The sequence below is a fragment of the Leucopleurus acutus genome (assembly GCF_964270905.1).
Source record: "Leucopleurus acutus genome assembly, chromosome: 19".
NCBI classification, from domain to species: Eukaryota; Metazoa; Chordata; class Mammalia; order Artiodactyla; family Delphinidae; genus Leucopleurus; species Leucopleurus acutus.
The window spans coordinates 11,787,958-11,813,252 of NC_139161.1; the positions used below are offsets into that span (position 1 = coordinate 11,787,958).

At 50.8% G+C, this 25,295-nt stretch overlaps 1 protein-coding gene across 3 annotated transcripts in view; it reads right to left on the minus strand.

The window, feature by feature from the left end:
• Nucleotides 1-820: 820 nt before the first annotated feature.
• The window catches only part of NPLOC4 (NPL4 homolog, ubiquitin recognition factor), a 55,559-nt gene continuing 31,084 nt past the window's right edge, over nt 821-25,295 (minus strand). For 2 of the 3 annotated variants that reach the window (XM_082860376.1, XM_082860374.1), the window contains 6 exons: nt 22,063-22,223; nt 11,699-11,770; nt 8,943-9,038; nt 7,672-7,788; nt 5,966-6,068; nt 821-3,138 (listed from right to left, as the gene is read on the minus strand). In XM_082860376.1, coding sequence (XP_082716502.1) covers nt 2,981-3,138; nt 5,966-6,068; nt 7,672-7,788; nt 8,943-9,038; nt 11,699-11,770; nt 22,063-22,223 — 707 coding nt within the window. In that variant the 3' untranslated portion in view covers nt 821-2,980. The remainder of the gene's footprint in view (nt 3,139-5,965; nt 6,069-7,671; nt 7,789-8,942; nt 9,039-11,698; nt 11,771-22,062; nt 22,224-25,295) is intronic. The other variant, XM_082860375.1, reaches the window with a different exon arrangement.

A 25,295-nucleotide genomic window follows, 5' to 3' on the forward strand; every position in this document is an offset into this window, starting at 1 on the left:
CCTGCCAACATGTTGAACATGCCAGGAAAGGGGGTGGCAGGACCCTGAGTTCTATTTCCAAGCAGTACACTCCACTTGCTTGATTTCAGGGGGAGGGATGACGTTCCAGAACCTCATCACTTCACAGAACCAACAAGGCCAGCAGCCTGAGCCACAGAGAGAGCAGGACACTGCTGGTAAAAGTAGGCAAGCTCAGGGACAGGACTGGAGCCAGGTGCTGAGGGCCCACCCGCCCCAGTCCAGAAGCTAGGCTGGGCCTGCCTCTCCCCAGGGCCCCTTGGACATCAGTGGGCAGTGTTTCTTATATACTTGTTCAGGAGCAGTGAGCCAGTGGCCAAAGGACAGAATGGGTTGTAAGGTGCGTGTGAAGGCTGGTAACTGAACGTCAGGGGGAGCGCCCCCTGGCTGTCACTCGACAAGTGTCCCCTCCAGGCCTTGCTCCCCTTGCATCTGTGCAAGCCTGGGGGATTCTGGGCACTATCCTTCACCTGCTGCCTGGCGGAGTGCACCTCACCCACCACGAAGAGGCCAGGAGCAGCCACATGGCTGACAGGCAGAAAAGGTGCAGAAAAGGCATGGAGGGAGGCCAGGCTCTGCTCCTCCAGTGGACATTACACTGGGAGCACAGGGCCAAGGAGCCTGGGCAGGAGGAGTGGGTCTCTACCCTTCAATACTCTAAACATGTCAGCAGAGAACAGTGATGTGTGGAGGGGAAAGTCATCAAGTCGCCTGACAAGGTAGGCAAGTCAAGGCTCGGGGCAGGGAGAGGCCTTGGGGCCCAGGAAGGACAAACAGGGCGCTGGCGGTCGCTTCAGGTGCTTTTATTGGTTCAACTGCAGGGCTGGAGTCCAGGCAACGCTACTACAAACCCAACCGACACACACCTGCAAGCCCCAAGTGGGAGCACCGGGAGCAGACTGGTTGGTGGAGGCCGGGCACCTGGGCCCCCCTCGCTGAGCTGTGGTGCCTGGTGGCATGAGAGGGTGTGTCCACACAAGGGCAGGAAGGATGAAAGTGGAGCTGGGGGCCCCTCCCCTATGCAAGAGGACATGGCTAAGCTGCCTGGGCCCAAGCCTGTTGGCAGGTACCCCCACTCCTTATGTTGACCCCCGACTCTCTTTGGACAAAATAAAGTGCATTGCTGAACAGACTGACTCAAAACCAGAAGCAGAGAAATCACAACACTTTTTCTTTAGCTAAAAGATAAAAGGAAACGAACTATGCAGATGCCAGAACTTCAGGGTGAGTAGGACACTGGTCAAAGAGAAAAGGAAATTAGCTCGGTAGATAAAGACCAGAGCAAGTACAGGAGGAACAGTGGGGGCCGCGAGGTCTGAGGTCAGCGCCCTCCCGCTCCCCCTGCAGACTCACATCTGATCAAAGGAGCAGATTACTTGGGCCAGACGGTCCTTCCAGCTTGCTGGCAGGTGGCCACAGATGAACTGGGGAAACAGGGGGCTCTGCACCTCCTGCCCCCCAGAACAGATCCGCTGTAGCCAGACCCAACCCCACTGGCCACTTGGTGTCCCATGCCAGGTGGACCTGGAGTGCCAGGCATAGCCCTTGCCACAGGTGAACACATGCCCAAGTGCTCTCTGTTCACAGGCCAAGGGTGAGGGAGGGTCACACAGGCTTGCCTCCTGCCCTAGGACAGAGACATGAAGTCCCCAAGCAGCCTGTGTCTGGGTCAGCCTCTCCCATGGGTGGGTGCAGTGCAGCTCAGAGATACGGCTCTTGTTAAGGCAAAGAGGCATCAGGATGTCCACGGCTCCCAGGGAAAGGCCAGACCGGAGCCCAACCACAGAGGAAACGCAGGGACCCCAAAGCACATGCAAAGTCTGACCACAACCTTTGTCCTGGAATAGCCTGGACCCATACCTCAGCACGGTACCTACTTTCCAACGTCCCCGCAGCAGCCCCACAGCTGCTGTACTGTGGCCTGGCCTGTACCGGGGCCACATCACCATGCCAGAGGCCAGGGCCTGGGCAGGACAACAGGAAGGAATGGTGTGTGGGGTGAAGGAGACCAGAGCTTCCAGCTCTGCCTGGGCCACCCAGCTCACCCCATGCAGGCCTGGTCAGCAGTGCTGGCCCCCCGGAGAGGCTGCCTGCTCAGTGGGAGCCAGCACTAGCTTCCTGCTCGGACTACCTGGGTCTGCACCTGTCCCAGCCGTGTGGCTTGGCAGGAAAGTCTCAGGCACTGAGGTTCATTTGTAAGGAGACCTGACTGTGGGTCCCCTGTCCACCCACCCAGCCTGCAAACACCTCCAGGGACTCACTGAAGGAGGGACAAAGGTGGAAACTAGTCTCTCTCCTTTTATGCAGTTTTTATCTTAAAAAAAAATAAATAAAAGTCTTCTTCGCAGGAATTACTGGTAACTGTTATTACAACCAAAGCAGACTTTAAGGTTCCCCCTGGACTCTGGGTGAGAGCAGGAAAGGGCGGGCAGCAGATTCACCTGCAGACCAAGCGGACAGAAGACCAGCGAGCCCGTGGCCACGCATTTCCACCACACGATGGCTACTGGAAGGGGAAGAGGTGGCCCTCACAGGCAGGGTCTGCCCCAGAGCAACGGGGTACAGAGGTCACCAAGAGCTCCCAACCAAAAACATGGGAACCAAAAGCATCCAAAGAAAGGAAAAAAGAAAGCTGGATGGTGCCAGCAAGCCCTCCCACCCCTCAATTCCAGGTGATGATTTAGAGGCACCTAGTCCTTCTACCACAGTAGGAGCTGCTGCAGGGCATCCGGATGAGGCCATACGGTGCCTCCACCAAGAGACTGGTTCCAGCCCAAGAGCACCAGCCTGGCTCCCTCCCTCCAGGGAAGCCTGGTGCTGAGAAGCTTCATGGGTCAGAGACCCCCAGGGCAGCCGCCCCCGCCTCGCCTTCAGGGCTGCCTGCGGTGGGGCATGGTTGCAACAATCCTGGCTTCAGAGAGGGCTAGGGTGGGCCCAGTCCGGGCAGCAGGGCCCGGGAGCCCTAGGTCCTGGGGAGGCTGCACATCTCGCAGTGGCCAGTGCCTGGCTGGTTCATGAAGGTGCAGTGCTGACAAGCCCACATGGCGGCCGAGGTGGTGTGTGCAGAGCCCCCGACGGCTCCGTACTCGTGGAGGCCTGGAAGCTGCACACCGACTGTGCCTGTGGGGCAGGAAGAGAAGCAGTGTTCATCATTTCTGCACTGGGAAGCTGTCCCACCCCATCTGAGAGCTCTGCACAGCTGCTTATCAGGGTAGGAGTGGACTCTAAAAGCAACTGCTGCAGGCATGGACAGATGCAGCTTGAGAGCCCCTACTGTGGGTCCCCTGCTCAAACACAGAACACCGATAAGTAAAGCTGCTGTCTGCAGAGCGGAAAGCTGTCAGCTGTGGCCACTCATGCACCTGCCCACCCTCCTTGCTTGCTGTGTCAGTGGTTCCTTCCTTCTCACTGCTGAGCAGTAGAGCTCAGTGTGAACACCATCCCTAGTTATCTATCCCCCTCCTGATAGACAGTTGAGTCACTGCCAAGTTTGAGCCCTGCCATGAATATTCTTTTTTTTTTTTTTTTTTTTTTGCAGTACGCAGGCCTCTCACTGCTGTGGCCTCTCCCATTGCGGAGCACAGGCTCCAGACGCGCAGGCCCAGCGGCCACGGCCCGTGGGCCCAGCTGCTCTGCAGCACGTGGGATCCTACCGGACTGGGGCACGAACCCATGTCCCCCGCATTGGCAGGCCCACTGCGAATATTCTTAAAACAAATCTTGGTGTGGATCTGTGTTTGCATGTCTCTTGGGTAGCAGTGGGCTCGCTGGGTCATCCTCACTGGGCGTGCGAGAGCTCCAGCTGCTGTGGGAGCTCGTGAGCACGCGACGCGGCCAGTGTTTGCATCTCAGCCACCCTCAAGACGTGTAATGGTACCTCGTTTAATTTTCATTCTTCTGATGACTGATGGTGACCATCACTGTAATTCTTTTTATGGAACATCTTCTGTGGAATATCTTCTCCCAGTCTGTTCCTTGCCTTTTCAAGTTTTTTTTTTTTTTGCGGTATGCGGGCCTCTCACTGTTGTGGCCTCTCCCGCTGCGGAGCACAGGCTCTGGACGCGCAGGCTCAGCGGCCATGGCTCACGGGCCCAGCCGCTCTGCGGCATGTGGGATCTTCCCGGACCGGGGCACGAACCCGTGTACCCTGCATCGGCAGGCGGACTTCAACCACTGTGCCACCAGGGAAGCCCTGTCTACAGGGATTTTGACTGAGATTGTACTGATCAATTTAGGGAAAACTGACATGTTAAAAATATCTTGTCTTCCAGTCCAGATAGTGGGATTTCTTTTCCATTTGCTTAGCTCTTCTTCTGGCAGAGTGTTAGTTTTCAGCAAAGAGCTCTTACGAAGCTTCCACTGACTATGTCCCGAGAACTCTCATGTTCTGTGACTCTGCATCTGTAAAGGGTACTCTATTGCTAATTTGTGTTAACAGCCCTATGCAGTGACTGGAATTCCACGAGTAGTGTATCTGCTGACAGCATTTGACAATCATGTAGCACTTTTTTAGCAAAGTGAGTGTCGGTGAACACCAGGCGCTCTCCCAACAGAGGCTGCAGGCAGCAGGTCCAGACAGTGTCACCCTGCTGCCGGAGGACTGACACCTGACTCGGGCTTGGGTTTCTTCCCACCCTAAGTATGAGGCATGAAGCCAATGGGACCCAGCTCCTATGGGGTCACTTGTTTTTCATTAGTGTCTAATGGGGTTGGCAAAAGCAAGCCAAATGCTCAGACTGAAACCTTTCCTGATCTAGTTTTCCATTCCCCCAACTGGGCCAATGCTTGTCCAGGATAACCTCTTAGCTAAGCCACCCCCTGTCCCGGCTTCCCTGTGTGCACTTTCTGGGCTGAGAGAGAGGGCTCCCAACTACTAAAGCTGCTGCACTCAATGTCTGTGTGTGAAGCATTTGAAGAATAACACCAGGGGCCTGGAGAGCCCCATACATGGGAGAGTTGGACCAGGTGCTGAGATCCTGGCCGGCACCTCACCACTGTCCACCCAAGGACACAAGGCCGTGGGCTTCACTGTAGGGAATTTGGTGGGAACAATGGGTCCTCTGTTTCAGAACGTGAGGGCAAGAAGAGTACATGGCACATCCAGCCCTTTTACTGTTTGGTTGTAAGAATCGTATAAAAAGAAAAATTAAGAAGGACGACACAATGAATACCAAAGCTCCAACCCCTGAGCTTCTAGGTACTTAGTGTCGAGAGAAAATAAGAACCCTGCTGGACTCCCTGTGCCTTGGGTTCCACTGAGGGTTTCCTGGCTAATTTTGGCTCAAGTATCAGCCCACTAGATTGAGAAAATGTTTAAACACTTTTTTATATGTACTTTCATTGTTGTCTTCAGGGGATGTTACAGTACTTCTCAAAGCCGCAGGGAAAAGGGCCACCATGGTCACTGCCCTCTCGAGCTCTCAGTTGGGGGGCTTGGTGGCCACGGCACTGGCAGCGTGGGGGCAGCTCCCAAGGCTGATTGACAGAGGCGCTCACCGGGGAGACACAAGATCCCCGAACTCTATTCTCTAACTCTTTTCCTCCTTAGCCACCAAGAATGCTCTGAGAACTGATGGGGAAGGGGAAAAGAAAAGCCGGAGGAGTCCAGAAGGTCTCCGCACTCCGCACTTAGGTGAGTGTGAAGTTTCTGTTCATCTAAAACAATGACTTTCAAACTGCTCCTAAGATGCTTGAAGAATAGCGTATCTGGTATGTACGTGTACAAAAATCCATGGAACGGTATACCCAAAATCTGTGGCCTTTACGCGTATGTTATAGTGATGAAAACATCTGTGAGCCCGGCAGAGGTCTGCTTGTTCCATTGCCCACGATGCTGTCAGAAGGCATCTGGGGTCAGGAGTCCAGGGCCCGGGAAGAAGTACTGGAGCCCTGAAGGGCAGGAGTTTGGGCCCTGGCAATGGGGACTGCGGGAGGGTAAGACACTTACTGCAGAGCTGCTCGATGGTGGCCCACTGCTCAGACTTCTTCCACGTCTGGGCGAGCTCCTCATTTCTGGTCCTCACAGCCTCCAGCAGCAAGCTGATGCTGTCCTGCAAGAAGCCAAAAAAGAAGGTTCCAACTCGCTTCACTGACGGTAGATAGACTTGTTCACAAGTTTCTTTTTTCCCCAACATCGAGACACACTTCAGAGGGAATTTCAAAAATCTCACAGGCTGTCACTATGTCATGCAAAACACCACACACTTAGTTTTATAAATACAAGTGCTAAATTCTTCCCAGAGATCCCCAGGTTGGCCGCTGTGCTACTCTGTGTCCCAGGCTGGCTGTGCTCCACCCACTAGGTAATCACAGCTCACAGTCCTTCTCCTGAGGGCCTGGGTGGATGGGCAGGAGCCTCATGGCCGTGAGGCCCACCCTCTTCCCTCACAACCCCCTCGGCCCTCTGTTTTCTCCATCACGGCTGTATCTCAATACACTCTGCATCCTAGGCCTCCAGGGTCAAAATGAAGAGAACTAAATAGTTTTTATTTATTTATTTTCCGGTACATGGGCCTCTCACTGTTGTGGCCTCTCCCGTCGCGGAGCACAGGCTCCGGACGTGCAGGCTCAGCGGCCATGGCTCACGGGCCCAGCTGCTCCACGGCATGTGGGATCCTCCCGGACCGGGGCACGAACCCGTGTCCCCTGCATCAGCAGGCGTACTCTCAACCACTGCGCCACCAGGGAAGCCCTAAATAGTTTTTATAACGAGAGACTTCGAAAGCCTTCCAGGGGCTCTCAGGCAGTATTTACAGAAAATGCTTCCTAACAAGTGGCTGCAAAACAGCACATGTTTTCCAGGGAGAAGGCCCTAAGCTTTCACCACCTCCCCAACCGGAGGGGCAGCAGCTAAGCCGGGGGCTGGAGGTGCAACTCTCTGGGCTTAACAGGGAAGGCAAAGCCAGTGAAAAGTTTCGGGGTGCCTGGTGTCAAGTATCACAAATGGGTAGTTTGGACAAAACACAGACACAAGATATAAGAACAGCTATAGGCCACCTGACATAGAAAAGCAGTGGGAGGAAGGAGCCTCTCCTTTCTACTCTGTCACCTCGCAGAAATGCATTTCCTTGGGTCCCAAGCAGGAAAAGGGCCAAAGTAAAAGGACAGCCATGACACAACCCATGCAAGGGGCTTCCTGGCCGGCCCTGCTGGCCCTGTGCTGCTCAGAAAGCAGCCGCCATCTGTAACACTCGCCCTCATCTCCCCCAACAGCATGTCTTAAAAACGCCAACTGTGCAGCTGTGTGCCTGGGGCCTGGACGCTGGCCAACCTTCTGGGCCAAGGTGATAAACTGGAGCTGATTCGGGAAGAGGGGAGAGAGATCGGGAAGAAGCAGAGGCTGGGATTCTCAAACTGTTCCAACAGGAATTTTTAAATTGTTGGATCCCTCATGTTCCCACTAGAAGGACACAGAGCTAAGCGGCCTCTGCGTCCCATGTGGTTCTAACAAATGGAGGAACTGTCCTCCATCACAGAGGGCAGACACTTTTGAACAAGCTGTTCCAGTGTAAACGCTGCAAGTGAAAAATTCACCTTTCTATCAAGGCCTTTGTGCAAAGCTGCTGCCCACAGGACAGGTTAAGGGGGACTTAGCTGCTCTGGTGCTGCCCAGCATGCTCTGGTCTGAGGAGTGGAAGCCCACTTGGCCCGTACCTGCAGAGGCATGACGTCATTGGTGACCAGGAACAGCAGGAGGTGGAAATCCGAGATAGTGTCCAGGAACACGGATGAGGTGTTCTGAGACAGGTAGGTGGCCAGGCTGTGGAAGTCCTGGAGCGCCAGGTATGGGGGGAGACAGACACGAGCACCCGTTAGTCCCAAGCCAGAGTCGCAGGAAAGCCACTGTCCTACAAAGATGGAACTGAACACGTTCGGCGCTGATGGATGGGCCTCCCCGTCTCCTTCCAGAACCACTTACTGGGAGCCAAGGACAGAGGAATGCACAGTTGCAGAATAAGCTGTGGCCTCATCTCCCAGGAAAACACTCTCAGTACATATGACTTATGGAAGAGTGTAAGCAACATGTCTGTGAAGCTGACCCAGCTGTGAGACATGTTCAAACTCACCTCTGGGGGCCAGTGGGAGTGGGAAGGGCCACTGCGGGGCTGGGAGAAGCCCCGTCTGTCTAGGTACATTGTTGATCCAGGGCAGCACGGTAGTGAGGAGTAGGAATCGGGGGGCGGTGGGGAGGATTACGTGACACTAACACTTTCAACAGGAGTGAAAGCGGGAGATTCAAGAGTGCCACCCCAGTCAGTGGCTCTGCACCTCCACAAGCACCTGGGCAGATGGGCAGTGAGGAAACCAAAGCATCAGAGAGGCCTTGTACACTAATCACAGCTTCAGAAGACAATCTCACTGTACACATTCTTTAACCAGGCCCCTTTCTGTAGTGCCTGTTATCAACTTGGGATGTGTGTTCACAGACCATTGATGTGGCAGGACAAGGCAGTCACAGCAGTTCTGATCGGGCCTGATGTGCAGGTGAGAGCCAAGGTGGCCAGGCCACATGAGCCCCCACGGCTTGGATGGTGCCTGAGAAACATGGCAGGGTAATGAGGTAGGGGGCAGAGCACGCAGCAAAGTGAGACATTGTCACAAAAGACAACGCTTACCAACAATCAATAACGTTGTTGGGAGAGGACAAGAAGTGACCAATAAAACAGGCCCCCTGAGAATGGTCCTTCCAGCAAATCCACAGGCCTGAGGGCTTACAGGGATTTGCCTCTGTGCTCATCCACTGCCCCTGCCCTGGAGAGGGCTCATGTGATCAGCAGTGTCTTAGACAAAGGCCTAGCCAGGTTTTGTCACAAAAACAAATCAGGAGAGTCAGAAAGCTTGCTACTTTCTAGAAAAACAATAGTGACACTAGATAAACAAACAGTAGGGACTCTAAATTATGTTTCTAAAGACAAAGAGCTTACCTGTGTCTCACCCAATACATCCCGGTTTTCAATAGGAAATGGATTTTGTGAAATAGAAAAAGTATAAACTGGATCCTTGGGGAAAGTTGTTGTGATCTAATGAACGAAAACACAAACCCGTGATAAATTAACTGTGCTATAAACAAGGGTGTGGGCCCTGAGCACACCCCTCCCTGGAGCCCTGAGCTGCTCACAGCAGCAAGAGTCCTAACTGTTCTACACTGAAGGGAATGCTTAACTATTAGGACAGCCCCTAAATGAAAACTCTGAAAACTGTGACTCTGGAAGGCAAACGGAAGAATCGTTTTTCATGACTGGTAAGATCATGGTGCCTGTGGGCAGGTTCCTAACTCCAGCCCCAATGGGACGGCCTCTCACACAGCTGCTCTCCTGCTGCCGCGGGTGAACCAGAGAGTGGGCCACAGGAAAGAGCACAGGTGTGAGCGCCATCTCAGGAGCAGACTCTGTTCCTGTCACCGGGTCTGGAGGGCATGTGCAGAACCAGCCCCTGATGGTTTTGAGAGCCACAGTGCCCTCCAGCGAGCTGGCTGAAGCCTTCTGAATTCCCAGGCACCACTCCATGGAGCCTGGGCATGTCCAGGCAGGAAGAGAAGCAAGGCCACTGAGATGCAGGCATGGTTCTCGCCTGAAGATGGCTGGAGTCAGGAGCTTGTGTCCAAAGGGGAGCCTAAGCCCTTCATTTGGCTCAGACATGCTTTAGAAACGACAGAGGGGATTTTAAATCCTACAATCAATAGAAGCTACAGGGACAGTGGCAAATGTGCAAGAATCAATACAAGTACAGTTTCTCATTCCTCCTGGCAGATGCTCCTCCCCCAAAACGCACCCAAGTGTTAGCCATCATCAGCCATCTTTTGGTTGACACAGCTTTTTCTCTGCAATATAACACTAGCAGCAGCAGATTATACCTCGGCCAGATTTAGCGTAGCTATTCTGGTTCCTTCGGGACTATTTCTAAAGAATGAAAATGTTGCTCTGGCCTGTTTTCTGCATCAGTGAAGGCAGCGAGCTGTTCCAGGCCTGCTGGCCCAGGACCTGCTGTGACTGTGCCAGCGCTGTGAACGGTAAGCTGAGCCATCAGCAGCTCCCTAAATCGAGCCCCGCTGGCCTTTTATGGACGAGACCACGTGGCCTCAGGGCACAAGGTGTGGCCTTGAGCACACTGCCAAGTCCTACTGTGAGGCCTCGCTCTGTTCATCAGAGAGATACAGACGACCAGAGAGCCCAAGCCTCCTAAGGCTGCCGTGAGGATCAAATGCACCCAGACACGTGGAGCCCACAGAATGGGTGGCACATGTGGGGCTCAGTCTCAACTGTTGTCATGATTCTAGAGATGGCAGAGGGGCCACTCTGCTGCAGAGGCAAGGCCTGTGGCCTGCTCTCGCCCCTCGCTTTGAAAGGCAGATAAAGGAGTGGACCAGCAACAACAGTAGACCCACTAGTTAAGTAAATGTGGAATTAGGGAAGTATTTGTTAGACCTGTAATTGCAACAGACCTTGGAGAGCAACAGAACCGAGGTTCACACTGCAGTCTGAACATCCCAGATGCCGGGGGAGAGGATGCAGGGTGGTGAGCACTGTTTTGTGCTCAAATCCTCTCCCTACCCAGCCTGCCTTGTCACCTAGCTGATGCCTGGCCACCTGCAGAGCACCTCTGCAGAAGCCTGGAAGAGCCACCTGGTCATGAGGTGTAGTCATCAGATGCCCTGGTCAGGTTGGGGTCTGGGGCCGGGCGAGGAGCTGAGCACACCTGTCTGGGCACCTGCTCCAACCTCCTTCCACAGTAAGAGAGCGCTTGGGTATCACAGGGTGGAATGCTCCCCCATCAACCAAACACTACAGTGACAACCACTAAGGCAAGAACTTAGCTCCTTTGTGAAAGGAAAGGGATGGGGAGGCTATTGGGAGAGAAGACCTCAGGAAGCTGGCTTTAAATCACGCAGACTCCTCCTAAGTGTATGCTCCATCAATCTGTTTTCATCTTAATTACACCCTAGGTAGTCTAAAAAGCAGATGCCTTTATGGCCTAGGTAATAAATATGTTCTCGGGAGCTGTCAGTTGGAATGGAGTGTTGGCGGGCTCAGCTCCCAGGGACCCACTGCTCCAAATGCAATGATACTTTATGGCCTGAATCATATGCCCATCCTAGTCCAAATGCAGCCTGAATTCATCCTGGCAGGCAGCAATTAGGAAATGAGCCGCCTCCCATACCCTTTGGACAGAGCGCTGACTACTGCAAATGCATCAGGCTCTAGTCCTGCAGCACGTACTCCCCTCTGCACTGTGGCCACATCTCCGTGAGCAGAGCACACCCCCAGAAAGGAGCTGAGACTTGGGGAAGGCGTGTCGGTACCAGGTACCTTCTTGGCTCCTGGAGTGCCCCCCTGGAGACCATGCTGCCCCCACGAGTGGGCCTCTGAGCTGTGGCCAGGGCAGCACCTGTGCACAGAGCCAGGGAGAGGCTCGCTGACCTCCAGAGGCTGCTTGGCCTTGTCGGTGGTCCTTTGCTACACTTTAGGTTGGGAGAAGTTAACCCCTTAAATTGTTTTTAAGGAAATAAAAAACGAAAAGCCCTTAAGGTTTCTAGCTTTTCAGGGATGCCAGGAGCTCAGTGACTCAGAACACCTCTGGATGCCTGTCCTGTGCAGGCAGAAGAGCAGGTGTTCAAGCCGCCACCCTTACGAGGCCACCCCAAGCCGTCCTGACCTCCAGGGGGGAGATGACACACACTTACGTCTATGATCAGATACTCCACGGGCAGGGGGCGAGCCAGTTGGGTAATCTCGTTGCCAAACTTGTCTATGTCCTGAAACACAAGACAAAGGTCCAGGGGGTGAGTGCAGGTGTGCCGACCTGTGACAGGTTTTCCATTCACACGCTTGTCTCACCCCTTAAATTACTACAATTCTTGTTGAAGTATATGAAAAGCAGAGAGGAAAATGTGCATATTTTTGCAGTGAATCCACCTTCCATCACTTCTTGGAGCTCTTGATGACGGCCAAGACTCAAGAAAGCAGCCTTGGGGGCTTCCCTGGTGGTGCAGTGGTTAAGAATCTGCCTGCCAATGCAGAGTACACAGGTTCGAGCCCTGGTCTGGAAAGATCCCATATGCCGCAGAGCAACTAAGCCTATGCGCCACAACTATTGAGCCTATGCTCTAGAGTCCGTGAGCCACAATACTAAGCCCATGCACCACAACTACTGAAGCCTGCGCAACTAGAGCCCATGCTCCGCAACAAGAGAAGCCACCACAATGAGAATCCCACGCACTGCAACGAAGACCCAACGTAGCAACAAACAATATATATATATATATATATATATATATATATATATATATATATATATATAGCACCAGCCTGGTGCTAAAGCTGTGGAGACACAGACCCCGGGCTCCCACCCCGTCAGGCTACATCTGTACCCCTCCTCCTCTATAAGCTCTCCTAGTCTCACACCTGAATGCTAACTCTTAACAACCTTACACACACCTCTGGAAACCCAACTTCATGGAAACTTAATCCTTATACATTAATAAAAGAAACACACACACAAATCAGTACACATACACACAAATACGCAGACATGGAAAACCACCACCACCAATCTGTCAAAGTCTAAACTTCTTTTGCTTTATCAGATGCATGGAACATAGTTTAATTATGGGGAAAAATGGCCAGCATACGTTCATTAATCATAAAATGAAAATGAGATCTGATTTATGTCAAACTTGCTGAGTTCAAACACAGCTCTAGAAATAAATTCATAAGAACCAACACTTTTCATTAAAGATTCTGCAAGAGGGGGTCATATTTTCTATTTAAATCATCACTTAACATTATATAAATCATTCAAGTCATATATAAATTATACATCCATAATTTCCAATTATGGGGCCTTACATAAAAGTTTATGTTTATTAAAGCTCAGACCCTATGGGTGTCAAGCAGATCTCTCTGAGGTGTGCAGGTGACACAAAGCCACCCCTAGCACATCACACCTTCCGGGGATGTCAGAGGCCCATGCCATCTTTTGAGACAACCTTCTCAGGCTGTCCTACATTAAACCGAGTCCATTATCCTAATAGGAATTCCAGAGGCTCCATGTGGCCCTGCTCTTTTTTTATTTTATTTTCCCCAGAAATTAAACTCTCTGGTCCGCAGCACATCTCAGATTATCCACACCTTCCCTACCTTTTCTCTGTTCACAACCCAGAGAGTTGCTAGCAAGAACCTGCCCCTCTGCCCTTCCAGAAAACGGTCCAAATACATCTAACCAAACACATCTAAGCCAGCCACATAGGGAGCAGGAGCACCATCAAAGGACAGGTTCCTGGAAACAGTGTCCGTTCTGTCTGTCTGCCTTCCTTTGAGGTTGGAATACTGTCCCTTCTACCTGGGCAAGAGTCCCTGGTCCTTCCGCATGCTCGTTGCTGCAGCAGGTAGGCTGGGCCTGGCTTTCCGTGGCTCTACCAGCTTTGACAGTGGCAGCCCAAGGTATGAGGCCTGCTGAGTGGGTCCTGGGGCCCTAGAAGCGGTAGTTTCTCACTGGAGGAAATACGGTAGGAGGCGGGAATCAAACCCAATCGAACTAAATCACCATTTCCAAAAATATACGCTTGCCCCTACAAGAAACAACCTGCAACAATTCACACATAATTAGCCCGTCTGGAATTCATCTTCAAATCTAATTAAGCTCTAATATGCAGAGACATTTTCCCAGCACCTGTTCGCTTTAATCTTCCCCTCTAGGGATGATTCTTGTTAAATGCCCCCCTCTCTTTTTTGTGTGTCATGCTATTCTCTTTCAAATTTAACTACCCCACTGCATCCTTCTGCTCCCCAAGAAAATAAAGGTGCTGCATCCCCTTCTCTTCCCTGGAGGAAAAGCAGGTACCTTCTATCTCTCCCCCATGCCTTCACTCAAATGTTTTTGCCAACCAAGCCTTAGCCCCATACACCATTTTAAAAGGCAATTACTTTTTATGGGCGTTAGCAAATGTCAGGCAGAGTACACTAGGAGGAAGACACTTTAATTCTTAGTTTGGCAGCTGCCAAAGTGTCAGAAATTTTATCTCCACCTGGAGCAAGACACTGGGAGAGTCAGAAATTGAGGTCCCTGGTGCCTCGCTACCTGCTATTGGCCATGTCTGGAAACATCAACAAGAAATCCAGGGATCTCTGTCTTTGTTAGCTCAAAGGCAGGCAGGCTTTGTGCCAGGACAACAGCAAACTCCACTTACTGGGTGGCACCATCTTGCTTTGGAAAAGGAAAATGAAATCCTTAATGTATTGCTTTTCTTCTTACAAAACTGGCAAGAAGGTAACAAGTGAAACTAGCAGTTTCTGAGACTTCGCAGAATAAAGCAAGAAAAAAATTTCTCAGGACAAAGTTTCTTAAAGAATCCCGTTTAGGACTACCCTGGTGGTGCAGTGGTTAAGAAGCCGCCTGCCTATGCTGGGGACACGGGTTCGAGTCCTGGTCCGAGAACATCCCACATGCCACGGAGTAACTAAGCCCACGCGCCACAACTACAGAGCCTGCTCTCTAGAGCCTGCGTGCTGCAACTACCGAGCCCGCGTGCTGCAACTACTGAAGCCCGCGTGCCTAGAGCCCGTGCTCCACAACAAGAGAAGCCACCGCAATGAGGAGCCCGCACACCGCAACAAAGACCCAATGCAGCCAAATAAAAGAAAAAATTTTTAATTTAAAAATTAAAAAAAGTAAAAGCACTAAAAGAAAATGTAGGTAAATATACAGCTTTGAGGTAAAGAATTACTTCCTAAGTATGATGACAAAGGCAGGAATTACAATGAAAAAGGATTAACGTACCTTTGAAATCACAAAATGTTACACCTTACTTTGTATGAAAAGTATAAAGAAAATGATATCCTGGCATGTGTCTGCAATATATGACAAAGAGTTAATGTATAAAGACTTCACAAACGAATGTGAAAGTGATGAACCACCTTACAAATACCTCAGGGCACACAGAGGCGATTCATAAAGAAAACACCAACACACACAGGGGACTTGGGACAGAGTGAGTGCAGAGCATGGGGTCCTGAGAGCAGGGCCCAGACAGGCAAGCAGACTAGCGCAGGGCTGGCCTGCGGCACAGTCTGAGCATGTTTAACTGCAGCCTTCTTGGAGGAACTTTGGGAGACCACACGAAACCCCTGAAATATATGTTATCCTTTGACAAAACAACGCATGGAATGGTTTGCTTGGAATGTCTCAAGTAACTCAGCACACACATGGAGTGAGCTCTTGGATGAGCCACAAAGCACTTCTGGTAAGTGCCAGATGCTGGGACAAACCCGTGTCGGGCTGAGAACAGGTCAGTAAATGATGCCTAGGACAGAGAAGACTCCACAGTCCCCCCAGAGAGCGCTGGTCCCCTCCACAGCTGCGACGCCGCAGCTGCCTGCATGCTCTCTCCTCCCTGCTGCAGCCACCTGTCAACTCTTCCAACTCCTCAGCACTGAGCCCACAACCACCCTTCATGCCAGGAACCCACCCTGCTGCCCCTCCACCTGGGCAGCTGCCTAAGAGCAGTGTTCCCTGGGGTCTCCAATCTCGGCTTCTCTCCTCTACTTCCAAGGCTTTAATTTGGGGTTTCTGGGCAGATAACCGTGAAAAGGGCCTCTCAACCTCCTTCCGGTCCCACCACATCAAACTTCAAACACGGGCATCTGAACTCACCCCACCCCCCCTGCTCTCACCACTACTCATCAAGGTTTACAACTCCAGCACCCACCACTCACCCAAACCAGAGACTCAGTTCCATCCTGTCCTCCCCGGGACCGTGCAAGGCCCATGGAGCTCTTGGCTCCAGGACACCCTCTCCATCCCCAAATGCCACGGGGAGCAGACACATGTCACCTGGACTGTGGCACCAGCCTTCTCACTGGCCACCGGACTCTGTACCCAGAAAGAATCTTCCACACCGGGGAGCTCCCTCCCCACGGCCTGGCCTTCAGCTCCTCCAGCCGCACCTCACACTGGACGGTAGACCCCGCCGCACATCTCTCTCCTGCTGCCCCTCCTGGATCGGCCCTGGCATTTGACACTCATGTTGCTGCAAAAGCCTCCTGCCTCCAGACCCCCCTTCATGCCACATCCAGCAAGATTGTTCCAGAATCACCTTCCATCTTTCTTTCTTTGGCTTCTCACTGCCCACCACCCCCATCACGTGCACATTCCAGCCAGACTGAGCCTGAGACCCCTAGATGCACCATGCCCTCTGGACGTGTGGCCCCCAGATGGGCTTCCTCCCCACCTGGCTAACTTCCACGCTGCACTGGACACTTCAACAGCCACCAACAGACCACCTGGGAAGAGAGGATGATTGTGACTTGCTCATCACTGTAGCCCCGGGGTCTGGCGAGGGACGCCGCACCCTATCCACAGCTGGACCGAGTGCAGAGGCTGCGGTTCCAGAGGCAAGGCCCTGTCAACGTCCACGTGTCCATGCATGCACGCGGGGTGCTGGAAGGACAGGTGAAGAGGCGTGTTGGGGTATCTATTTCCTTATTAACCTGTAATGCAGGATTTCCCATAAAAAATATACATTTGATTTCACATTAATAAAATGTTCTTAGTTAATATTTAGAAGGCTTGCACTCCTAATGCACATGGAACCATGCACCTCACCATTCTGCTGCCCGTCCCCAAGCATCCCCTCGCCGGCTGACTAGATCCTCGCTCCAAAACCCTCCTCTGTGTGCACCTCTCCCCACCTTTACAGGAGGTGCTCCCCGGCCGTTCTTTCACTGGCTACACGGGACTTCCTAGGACAGACAGATCAGAGCTGTAGACAAGGGTGGACCCTCAAGCTTTCCAACCCCATCTCCTGTGTGAACGCACATACAAACGTGTATACGTACAGGCATCAACATCTACAAGTGTGCCTTTAAAAAACAAAAAGTTAATTGGGATTTTACTGTATATAGATACATTTGTAATTTTACATCATGAGTTTTATCCCATACCTTCAAGTAATTTTCAAACACACACCTTTAGTGATCACAGAATATCCCACCATATAGATGTATTGTAATTTAATGCCCGTTATTAGACTTTTAGATTGCTTTAAGTTTTTGTTACCACAGATAACACCATGATGAACAGCCTTAGACAAATATGGGTACGTGTCCTGTTTACAAGGTATATTTTAAATCCAACCCCAAAGCCCACAGGAGGACTAAAAGGATTACTTAAATGTTTGCTTTCATAGGTCTCTTTGCTCAAACTGGTATTTTCCTGAAACGTATGAGAAATGAGTGTCTCAAATCCTACAGGGCTATAAACAATCCTGGGAAGCCCTTCTAGCCTGCTCTCACTAACAGGCAAGTGAGCGATCTAAGAAAACAGCAGCATGATTAAGGAAATAACGTGTGTTCCACGGCAAAAGGGAGCTCTCTTCTTAAGGGCAAGAAACTTACAAGGCATGGAAATAAAAAGCAAATTTCCAACCTGATAAAGGGTACTACAAAAAAACAAAAACAAAAAAACCCACAGCAAACTCATAGTCAACGATGAAATCCCGAAAGCACATCCTTTACAATTAAAAACCAGACAAAAGTGCTGATCACTAGACATTGTTCCAGAAGCCCTAGCCAGCACGAGGAGTGAAAATGAAGGGAAGGGAGAAAAAGAACTGTCACTCCTGGATAATACACTCATCTGTGTGGAGAACCCAGAACACACATACAAATTAGAGGAACAAGTAACAGCTGAACTGCCAAATGGTATTTCTTATAATATGTAGAAACTATAAAGTACCTAGGAACAATCTAACAAATGACGGACAAGGCTTTCAAGGAGAAAAATCCTAACTTTCTGAGAGAGGTCAAAGAACAAGAAACAAAGGGCAGCATCACACACATTGCGGGCGGGGTGGGGGTGACCTATTTGTTGTGTGCAACCTGCAGGCAAGTCTCCATGAAGGAGTGAAGGGTCAGGAACAGTCAGAGCTCGGGAAGAAAAGCAGGGAAGGGCTGTGATGGATCAGGGACGAAGAGTAAAGTTACAGTGACTCGGACAGTGCGACGTTGGTGCTGGCTGAGGAACACCGGCCAGTGGACAGAAGGGAGGACAGAGACACAGCCACGATCACAGAGACGACTGGTAATGGAAAGGCACCACAGATCAACAGAGAAAGAAGAGGGTTTTTCCCAATAAATGGTGTTCAGACAGTATATGACTAAAAACTAAGAAGGAAACTGGGCCCCTATCTCACACCACACATCTGAAATAATCCCAGGTAGAAGAAGAATCCAAAAACATCAACCTTAGAGAAGACAAGATAACAGACTTTCTTTGTGATTCAAAATACCAACCATAAAGACAAGATTCAGAAAACTGACCACATGGAAACATAAACTTTCTGCCTCAATGACACCATGGGAGTGGAGAGGCAGAGGTGTCACACCCCTGACTGACAGGGTTAGAGGCAGGGAGAAAAAGATTGAACCACCCAGGGAAGAAGAGGAAACAGACACAACAAGCACGTTACGGGAGACAGGACGAGCCAACAAACAAAGAAAAAGGAGTCTGGCCTCACTTATGATCAGGACGGCACAGTTACAGCTCAAGGAAATGCCCCATGAGTGTCTGAGTGGGGAGTGGGACTCGGGCCCAAGGCTGCGGAGCGTGGTGGTTCGCACGGCATTCTGCTCGCAGTGGGCACATGCCGAGGTGACATGATGGCCACATGCAGGCAGGTCTCAGGCCACACCGGGATAAGTGAATGTGGCCCATCTCCAAGGACAAAAGAACACAGTTTTGGGTCTACAGTGTGCAGCAACATATAAAACTCAACACCTGCTTTAGGAAAACACACAAAGGAGGTAAAACTAGAAGAAAAGCAAGAATGTCATAGTGCACCCCCGAAGGCAGTGCTCCCTCTGGAGGGGGGAGAAAAGGAGACAGAAGCAGAGAGAAGGATCCAGCAGCTTCAGAGGCCACAGGAACGTTCTGGTCCTTAACTCTGGGGTAGAGACTCAGGATTGGTATTTCTGCTTTTTTTATTCCTTAAACATGTTTTATAAATAATCTTTCATATCTACTCAATATTTAATTTTTTAAAATTAATTTATTTTTGGCTGTGTTGGGTCTTCGTTGCTGTGCGTGGGCTTTCTCTAGTTGCGGCAAGTAGTGGCTACTCTTTGTTGTGGTGTGCAGGCTTCTCACTGCAGTGGCTTCTCTTATTGCGGAGCATGGACTCTAGGCACGCAGGCTTCAGTAGTTGTGGCACGCGGGCTCAGTAGTTGTGGCTCGTAGGCTCTAGAGCGCAGGCTCAGTAGTTGTGGCGCATGGGCTTAGTTGCTCTGTGGCATGTGGGATCTTCCTGGACCAGAGCTCAAACCCTGGTCCCCTGCATTGGCAGGCAGATTCTTAACCACTGTGCCACCAGGGAAGTCCCTATATTTAATTTTTAAAACTCTGAAAAGAGAAAGAAATGGCAGCCTGATGACCCTGGAGCAATGTATTCATGCACACTGAGCGCACCGGGGCTGCACAAGCCTCTGTGGCTAAAGGGGAGGGGCTCTCCACAAGGACAACAGGCCCCGTTACGGCCCCCAGACCAGTGAGCTGTGCCAAAAGGCTCAGGACGGCAGCCAGCAGGACCACCAGGTCTCAGGGTCTAAAACTGAGTCAAAACATAGATTCTACATTACAAAACAGTGCCATACAAATGCATCTTATAAGATAGAAACTTTTGAAGGAAAGACTGAACCCTCACATTGGTTCCCAGCGTGGTGTGACTTGATGTGTGAATGTTTAATAATGGTTTAAAACTAATGATTCTTCAAAGTACCTGATGCCTACACAGGATTTGTGTAAGGGTGAGATCTGTGTTATCAAGCCAGGTAATTGCTATTAAACACCACAGGAGGGAAGAGACAATGGGAGTTCCTAAACAAGGCTCTTTGGAAATATTTTCTTTCAGGAATGATATGGAGAACCCTTTCCTGGGGCTCCTTACTGTCCCCAAATCTGAGGGGTCATCTAAGCAAGTTGTCACAGTCCAGCCTCACTCTGTCCCTCCACTGCCACCACCTGAAAGGAGCAGATACAACAGCGAGGCCTGCCTGCTGCAGAGGAAAGACAGACTGCTCGCTACCTACTGGCCTGGCCTTCCTGGCTCAGTGACAGTCCCCGCCCCCGCAGCCCTCGGACCACGCAGCAGCGCTGATTCAGAAGCAGATTGAAGACTTTCATTCCAAAGAGCTGAGGAGGAGACCAGGAGCAGGGACAAGACTCTCAGGCCCTTGTGCCCTTCCTTTGCACATCACCCACTGCCACAGACACCCACAGCATGGACAAGCCAGCTCTAGACAGGGTCTCAGCCCCACTTCTGATCCCTGAAGAGGTGAAGTCTTTGTCACAATCAGGTAGTCTCTGGTCTCCAAATCACCACCAGGACGAGGCCCCAGAGCCCCTCAGCTTCTAGGCGCTCTCCTGGGTGTCTGATGCATCCCGCAGGTAGTAAGCTGCGCCCATACCACTGAATGCTATTCGGCAATGAAAAGAATGAAGTACTGCAGGCTGCAGGCACGGAGGAACCTTGAGACATTACGGTTAGTGGTGAAAAGTCAGTCACAAAAGACCACACACTGTAGGATTCCATCAGGGAAACCTCAGAGAAAGCAGATCAGCGGTTGCCAGGAGTTGGGAGGACTGGGGAGTAACTGTTAAAGGATGTAGGGCTTCTTTTGGGGGGACAAGAATGTTCTAAAATTAGATTGTGGTGATGACTACACAACCCTGTGAACATCCTAAGAGCCCCTGAGCCGGGCACATTAAATGAGTGAATTGTGTGGTATGTGAATTGCATCTCAATAAAGCTGTTTAAAAATGCAGACTTAGGGACTTCCCTGGTCCAGTGGCTAAGACTACGTGCTCCCAATGAAGGGGGCCTGGGTTTGATCCCTGGTCAGGGAACTTGATCCCACATGCTGCAACTAAAAGATCCCACATGCTGCAACTAAAAGATCCCACATGCCGCAACGAAAATCCCACATGCGGCAACAAAGATCCCACGCGCGGCAACTAAGACCTGGTGCAGCCAAATAAATAAATAAATATTTTTAAAAAAGAATTTTTAAAAACTAAATAAAATTTTTAAAAATAAATAAATAAAAATGCAGACTTGCTAGAACAATAAAAACAACAAAACAATGACTAGACATGCACACACTGATATAAAAAAACTGCTGAAAGATATCAAATCATTTTAAAGAAATTAGATCATCACTCTTTCTGGGTTTTCATTGCTTGCCTATTTTATTTCCAGGCCCCTTCTGCCAGCAGGTCTTTGTGGCCTAAGTGCAGTGAGATTGTGAGCAGACCTGTCAACCTAGAACTCCTTACACAGTGAAAATATCCTTCAGAAATGGAGAACAACGTACTTCTCAGACACACAAAAGCAGCCGGGAACACAAGAAATATTAAAGGGGTCCTCCAGACAGAGCAGTGCCAGATGGAAACCAAAGTCTGCCCAGGACGGGGAACAGGCAGGATGCCTGCCTGTGACCAGAGCAACTCCCATGAGGAGGATGGGAGCCGTGTTGCTAATTCCCAGGGAAGCACCCAACTCCGACTTGTTCAAACCAGATCACAGTTTTCAAAAAAATCATTTTTATAGCTTTCACAGGAAACAAAGGTTTAGAAATGGAGAACTGCTCATCTAAGAGGTTCACCTAAACTTGGTCCCCTCAGGAGAGCCTAACTTCTGCCAAACAGCTCCAACCTTCACTCCTGCTGAGGCCCTGTTAGGCACCATTTCTCCTTTTCAGAAACTGAAACAGTCGGTGTTGCAGTGGTTTCACTTGTATTATGTACCCCTAAACCCAGGGCGTGTCACCCCCACTTCTGCTTATAAGCCGTAACACCACAGAAGCCTGCCTGAGTAGCTAACAAAGGCCCTGGAAATGCCAAAGAGTCCCTTATCCACAAGCTAGGCTCTAGACGACCACAGCTGACCAACAGCTCCCATGGCCAGAATGCACCAAAATTAGCAACGTCCAGGACAGGTCAGTGTCCATGCTGCTCTCCATCCACTTCTCTCTTTCAGTACCATTGCATTTTTACCTTATAAAACACATCAGGCACGTACTGCTCGCTGCTGGACTCCTTGGCGTAGCCGAGCTCAGGGGCGTCCTTGCAGGGCAGCAGGCACTCATCTCGGACCAGCGCCATGCACTGATTGGACACCTGGTACCCTTCAAAGTGCACCTGGTTGTCGGGGCCACCTGCAAAAGAGAGACCTTCAGCGAGAATCCTCCAAAGGACGTTCAAAACAAGTGTCATCCTTTACTTTGGACCTGAAGAACCAACTCTCATGAGTGTGTCTTGGGTAAGAATCAAAAATGTTTGACAGCAGTTTTACGACAGCCTTGGGCACAAGGCCTTGAGCACAGGGCGTGCAGATGCCACTGCAGCTCCTCAAACAGGCCCCACCAGCGACACGCTCTCTCAGAATCGGGAGGCAAGACTGTTAAACCTTCTCCAACACCCACCCAAAAGCATACTTGGGCTTCTGGTTTTTAGTATCACAGAGATGTGAACAACAGACAGAGCCCTGTGTTCCAGCAAATTCTGTTCTTGAGTGAATGCAGGGAGACGAATGGGAGTGGATGGGAGAACACAGAAACCTTTCCCAGCACAGTGTCAGTATCTGCATAGCATGGAGAGCAGCCCTGACCTCAGACACCTGTGCAGCTGGCACATCAAGGAGGCGTGGACCCCACCACAATGCCTAGGAGGTTGCTCTCCTTGCACCGAGCCCTGCCCTCCACGCCTTCCATTCTAACCTCTCTCAGGCCCTGCTCCAAAGAAACCCACAGTAGGGCTTACAGTTTGGGACAAGGGTAAAACCCATCCCAAACAGGTCAGGAGGTCAGGCAGTACCGAGCATGCAGCCATCTTCCTCCCCTGCAGAATCAGGGTCACACTCTGACAACTGTAACAGCCATCATTTTTATGGCTTTGGAGAATTTTAAAAAACCTTCAATATCTCTATCTTAGTTTCTTTGACAAAAACAGAATAAGTTACTGATCAGGGAACAGAAATTTTATCTGTCTGGCTTTCAAACATTTACCAGAAAGTCGATCTGATGGCCAAGCAATCAAAAATGTGAAGGACAGGGCAGAGCCAGCCTCCAAGGGACAAACAGGGGCCTGTGTCTGCTCGACTCTGCACACCAGAGGCCAACAGCAGCTGGCTTCCAAATGCTGCGTCACGCTGGGCTCCAAAGGCCCGGTGGATAGTCAAGCCTAGCATCTTCTCTCTGGCCCTCAACTCACACTCGGGGGAGGTGGCCAGGCCTGGACAGTGACCGCTAACTAAGGTCAAGGCAGCAAACACAGGGCATGTGACCCTCTGGTGCAATCCGGGGAATGAACGTCATAGCACAACGAGTGTGCAGTTCACAAGGAGCAGAGGAGGTCGGGAAGGAACCTGGAGGAGCCGCCCTTGGTGTGTGTACTGTAAACCTGTGCTGGTTTTGAGATAGATATGGCCTGTGAGAACCAGGGAAAAATGGAAAGCTGTATTTATAAAACAGAAGATTCTTAAAAAAAGCAAACTCAGTCCATATGGATAGTCTCCAAAGGCAGAGTCACTGACAGGAACCGCAAGCTCCCCATTCCATGTGGAAAAGCAAGAAACCAGGTCCTGAGGGGTTCTCTGAACCTTGCTCTGGTACCGTCCCAGAGATGAAGCAGGCCAGGCCAGTTAACTCTCATTCCCTTCCCAAATCAGTCCATCAGGAAGTCCACTGTGTGATGGAAAGGGGCGGTGATAAAGGACAGCTGCTATTGAGTCTGAGACGCAGCCCAGAAAGTAACATGCACAGCTGAGAAATGAGTGCGAGGGTGCCAGGTGACGGAGACACAGACACCAGCATCGTGGCAGGGAGTTTAAACTTGGACTCTGTGATGATTCTCCTTCCACAAGCTCCTTCATGTGCACATGAGCAAACCCACATGTAATCATCACTCTTTTCCCCTAAAGGTTTCAAGCTAGAGAAGTTCTTAGAAGGGATCTGCAGACACAAGGCCAAATGGTAAGGCCCCCACACCCCAGCCAGCATCTGGGCCTGCAGCATCAGCAGCAGCTGTGGGGAGCTGACAGCAGCGTGACCATGGAAGCACCATGAACCCCGGGACACACCAGCCAGTCTCCCGGGAGACGGCCATAAACACACAGGACTGCTCCTTCCTGTCCCATCAGGGTCTTAAGGATGGGACTTCGGCAAGGGCATTTCAAACAGCTCCCCAGGGTACCAACACGTCCCTGGTCAAGAACCACTGAAGTGGAGGAAGAGAACAATCTGTCTGGAGTCAGAAGATCTCTGACACTTTGGATAACCACCTTCCATCGCTGCCCCCTGGGAAAGGGAGAGGAATTATGAGTCTGAGCATCTCACAGCATTACCAAGAGGGACAAATCAGCACAGATGTGAAAGGACTCTAACTGCAGATCTTATTATAAGTTAAGTGATTTTCTGCCTTATAGTTCGAAAACCCTAGTAAAGTGCCAATTTCGGAGGCAAAAATTCCAAGGTCAATCTATGATTTCCAAATTTCCAACTGAGTCAATAACTGAAAGTACAGGCAGCCCCCAAGTTGGAAACTATAATTCGAAACATGTACCAGTTCTTTGGGCCCACTGAATAATTCCCCACAGAAACAGTAATTAAAGGGGTTAGGTTACCATGGGAGCCCATGGAAGCCTAAAACAGCAGTTCTCACAAGAAGCAGTTCTGGAAATCTGTGGAGACGATTTTTGGTTGTCTCAACGAAGGGGGGCAGCGGGGGGCAGGGGCTGCCAGTTTTAGCAGGCTAGAGTCAAAGGTACCAGACGTCCTGCTGTGACCAGGGAGTCCCACACAATAAAGAACTGTTCCACATCCCACATGGCCTTGAAATGTCCCTCTAACACTCCTGTAGGCAAAACCCCTATTTGTGATGATCTAGGATTAGAATCAATTATATTTTATACACAGCCACAGAAACAAACACGCCCAGCTTTAACACACAGCGAATCCTCTAGGAGCATGATACCACATAAGCTGAGGAAGGGCCCTGCTTGGCTCAGAGCTCCGTGGAGAGCTGCTGAGTGTCTGGGAACCACGTCACTGATGCCTGTGCAGGCCCCGCCCCACAAGGTTGGCAGCTCCGGCTCCTCCCCTGTGCTCTCCTCAGCAGGCACCAGTCCCCAAGCACTGGCATGCAGAATGCACTGTCTTATTACATGCATGCTCCTTCACTATTATTTCTCCTCAATGTTACAGTCAGCCTACTACTCTGCTTTCTTTTTT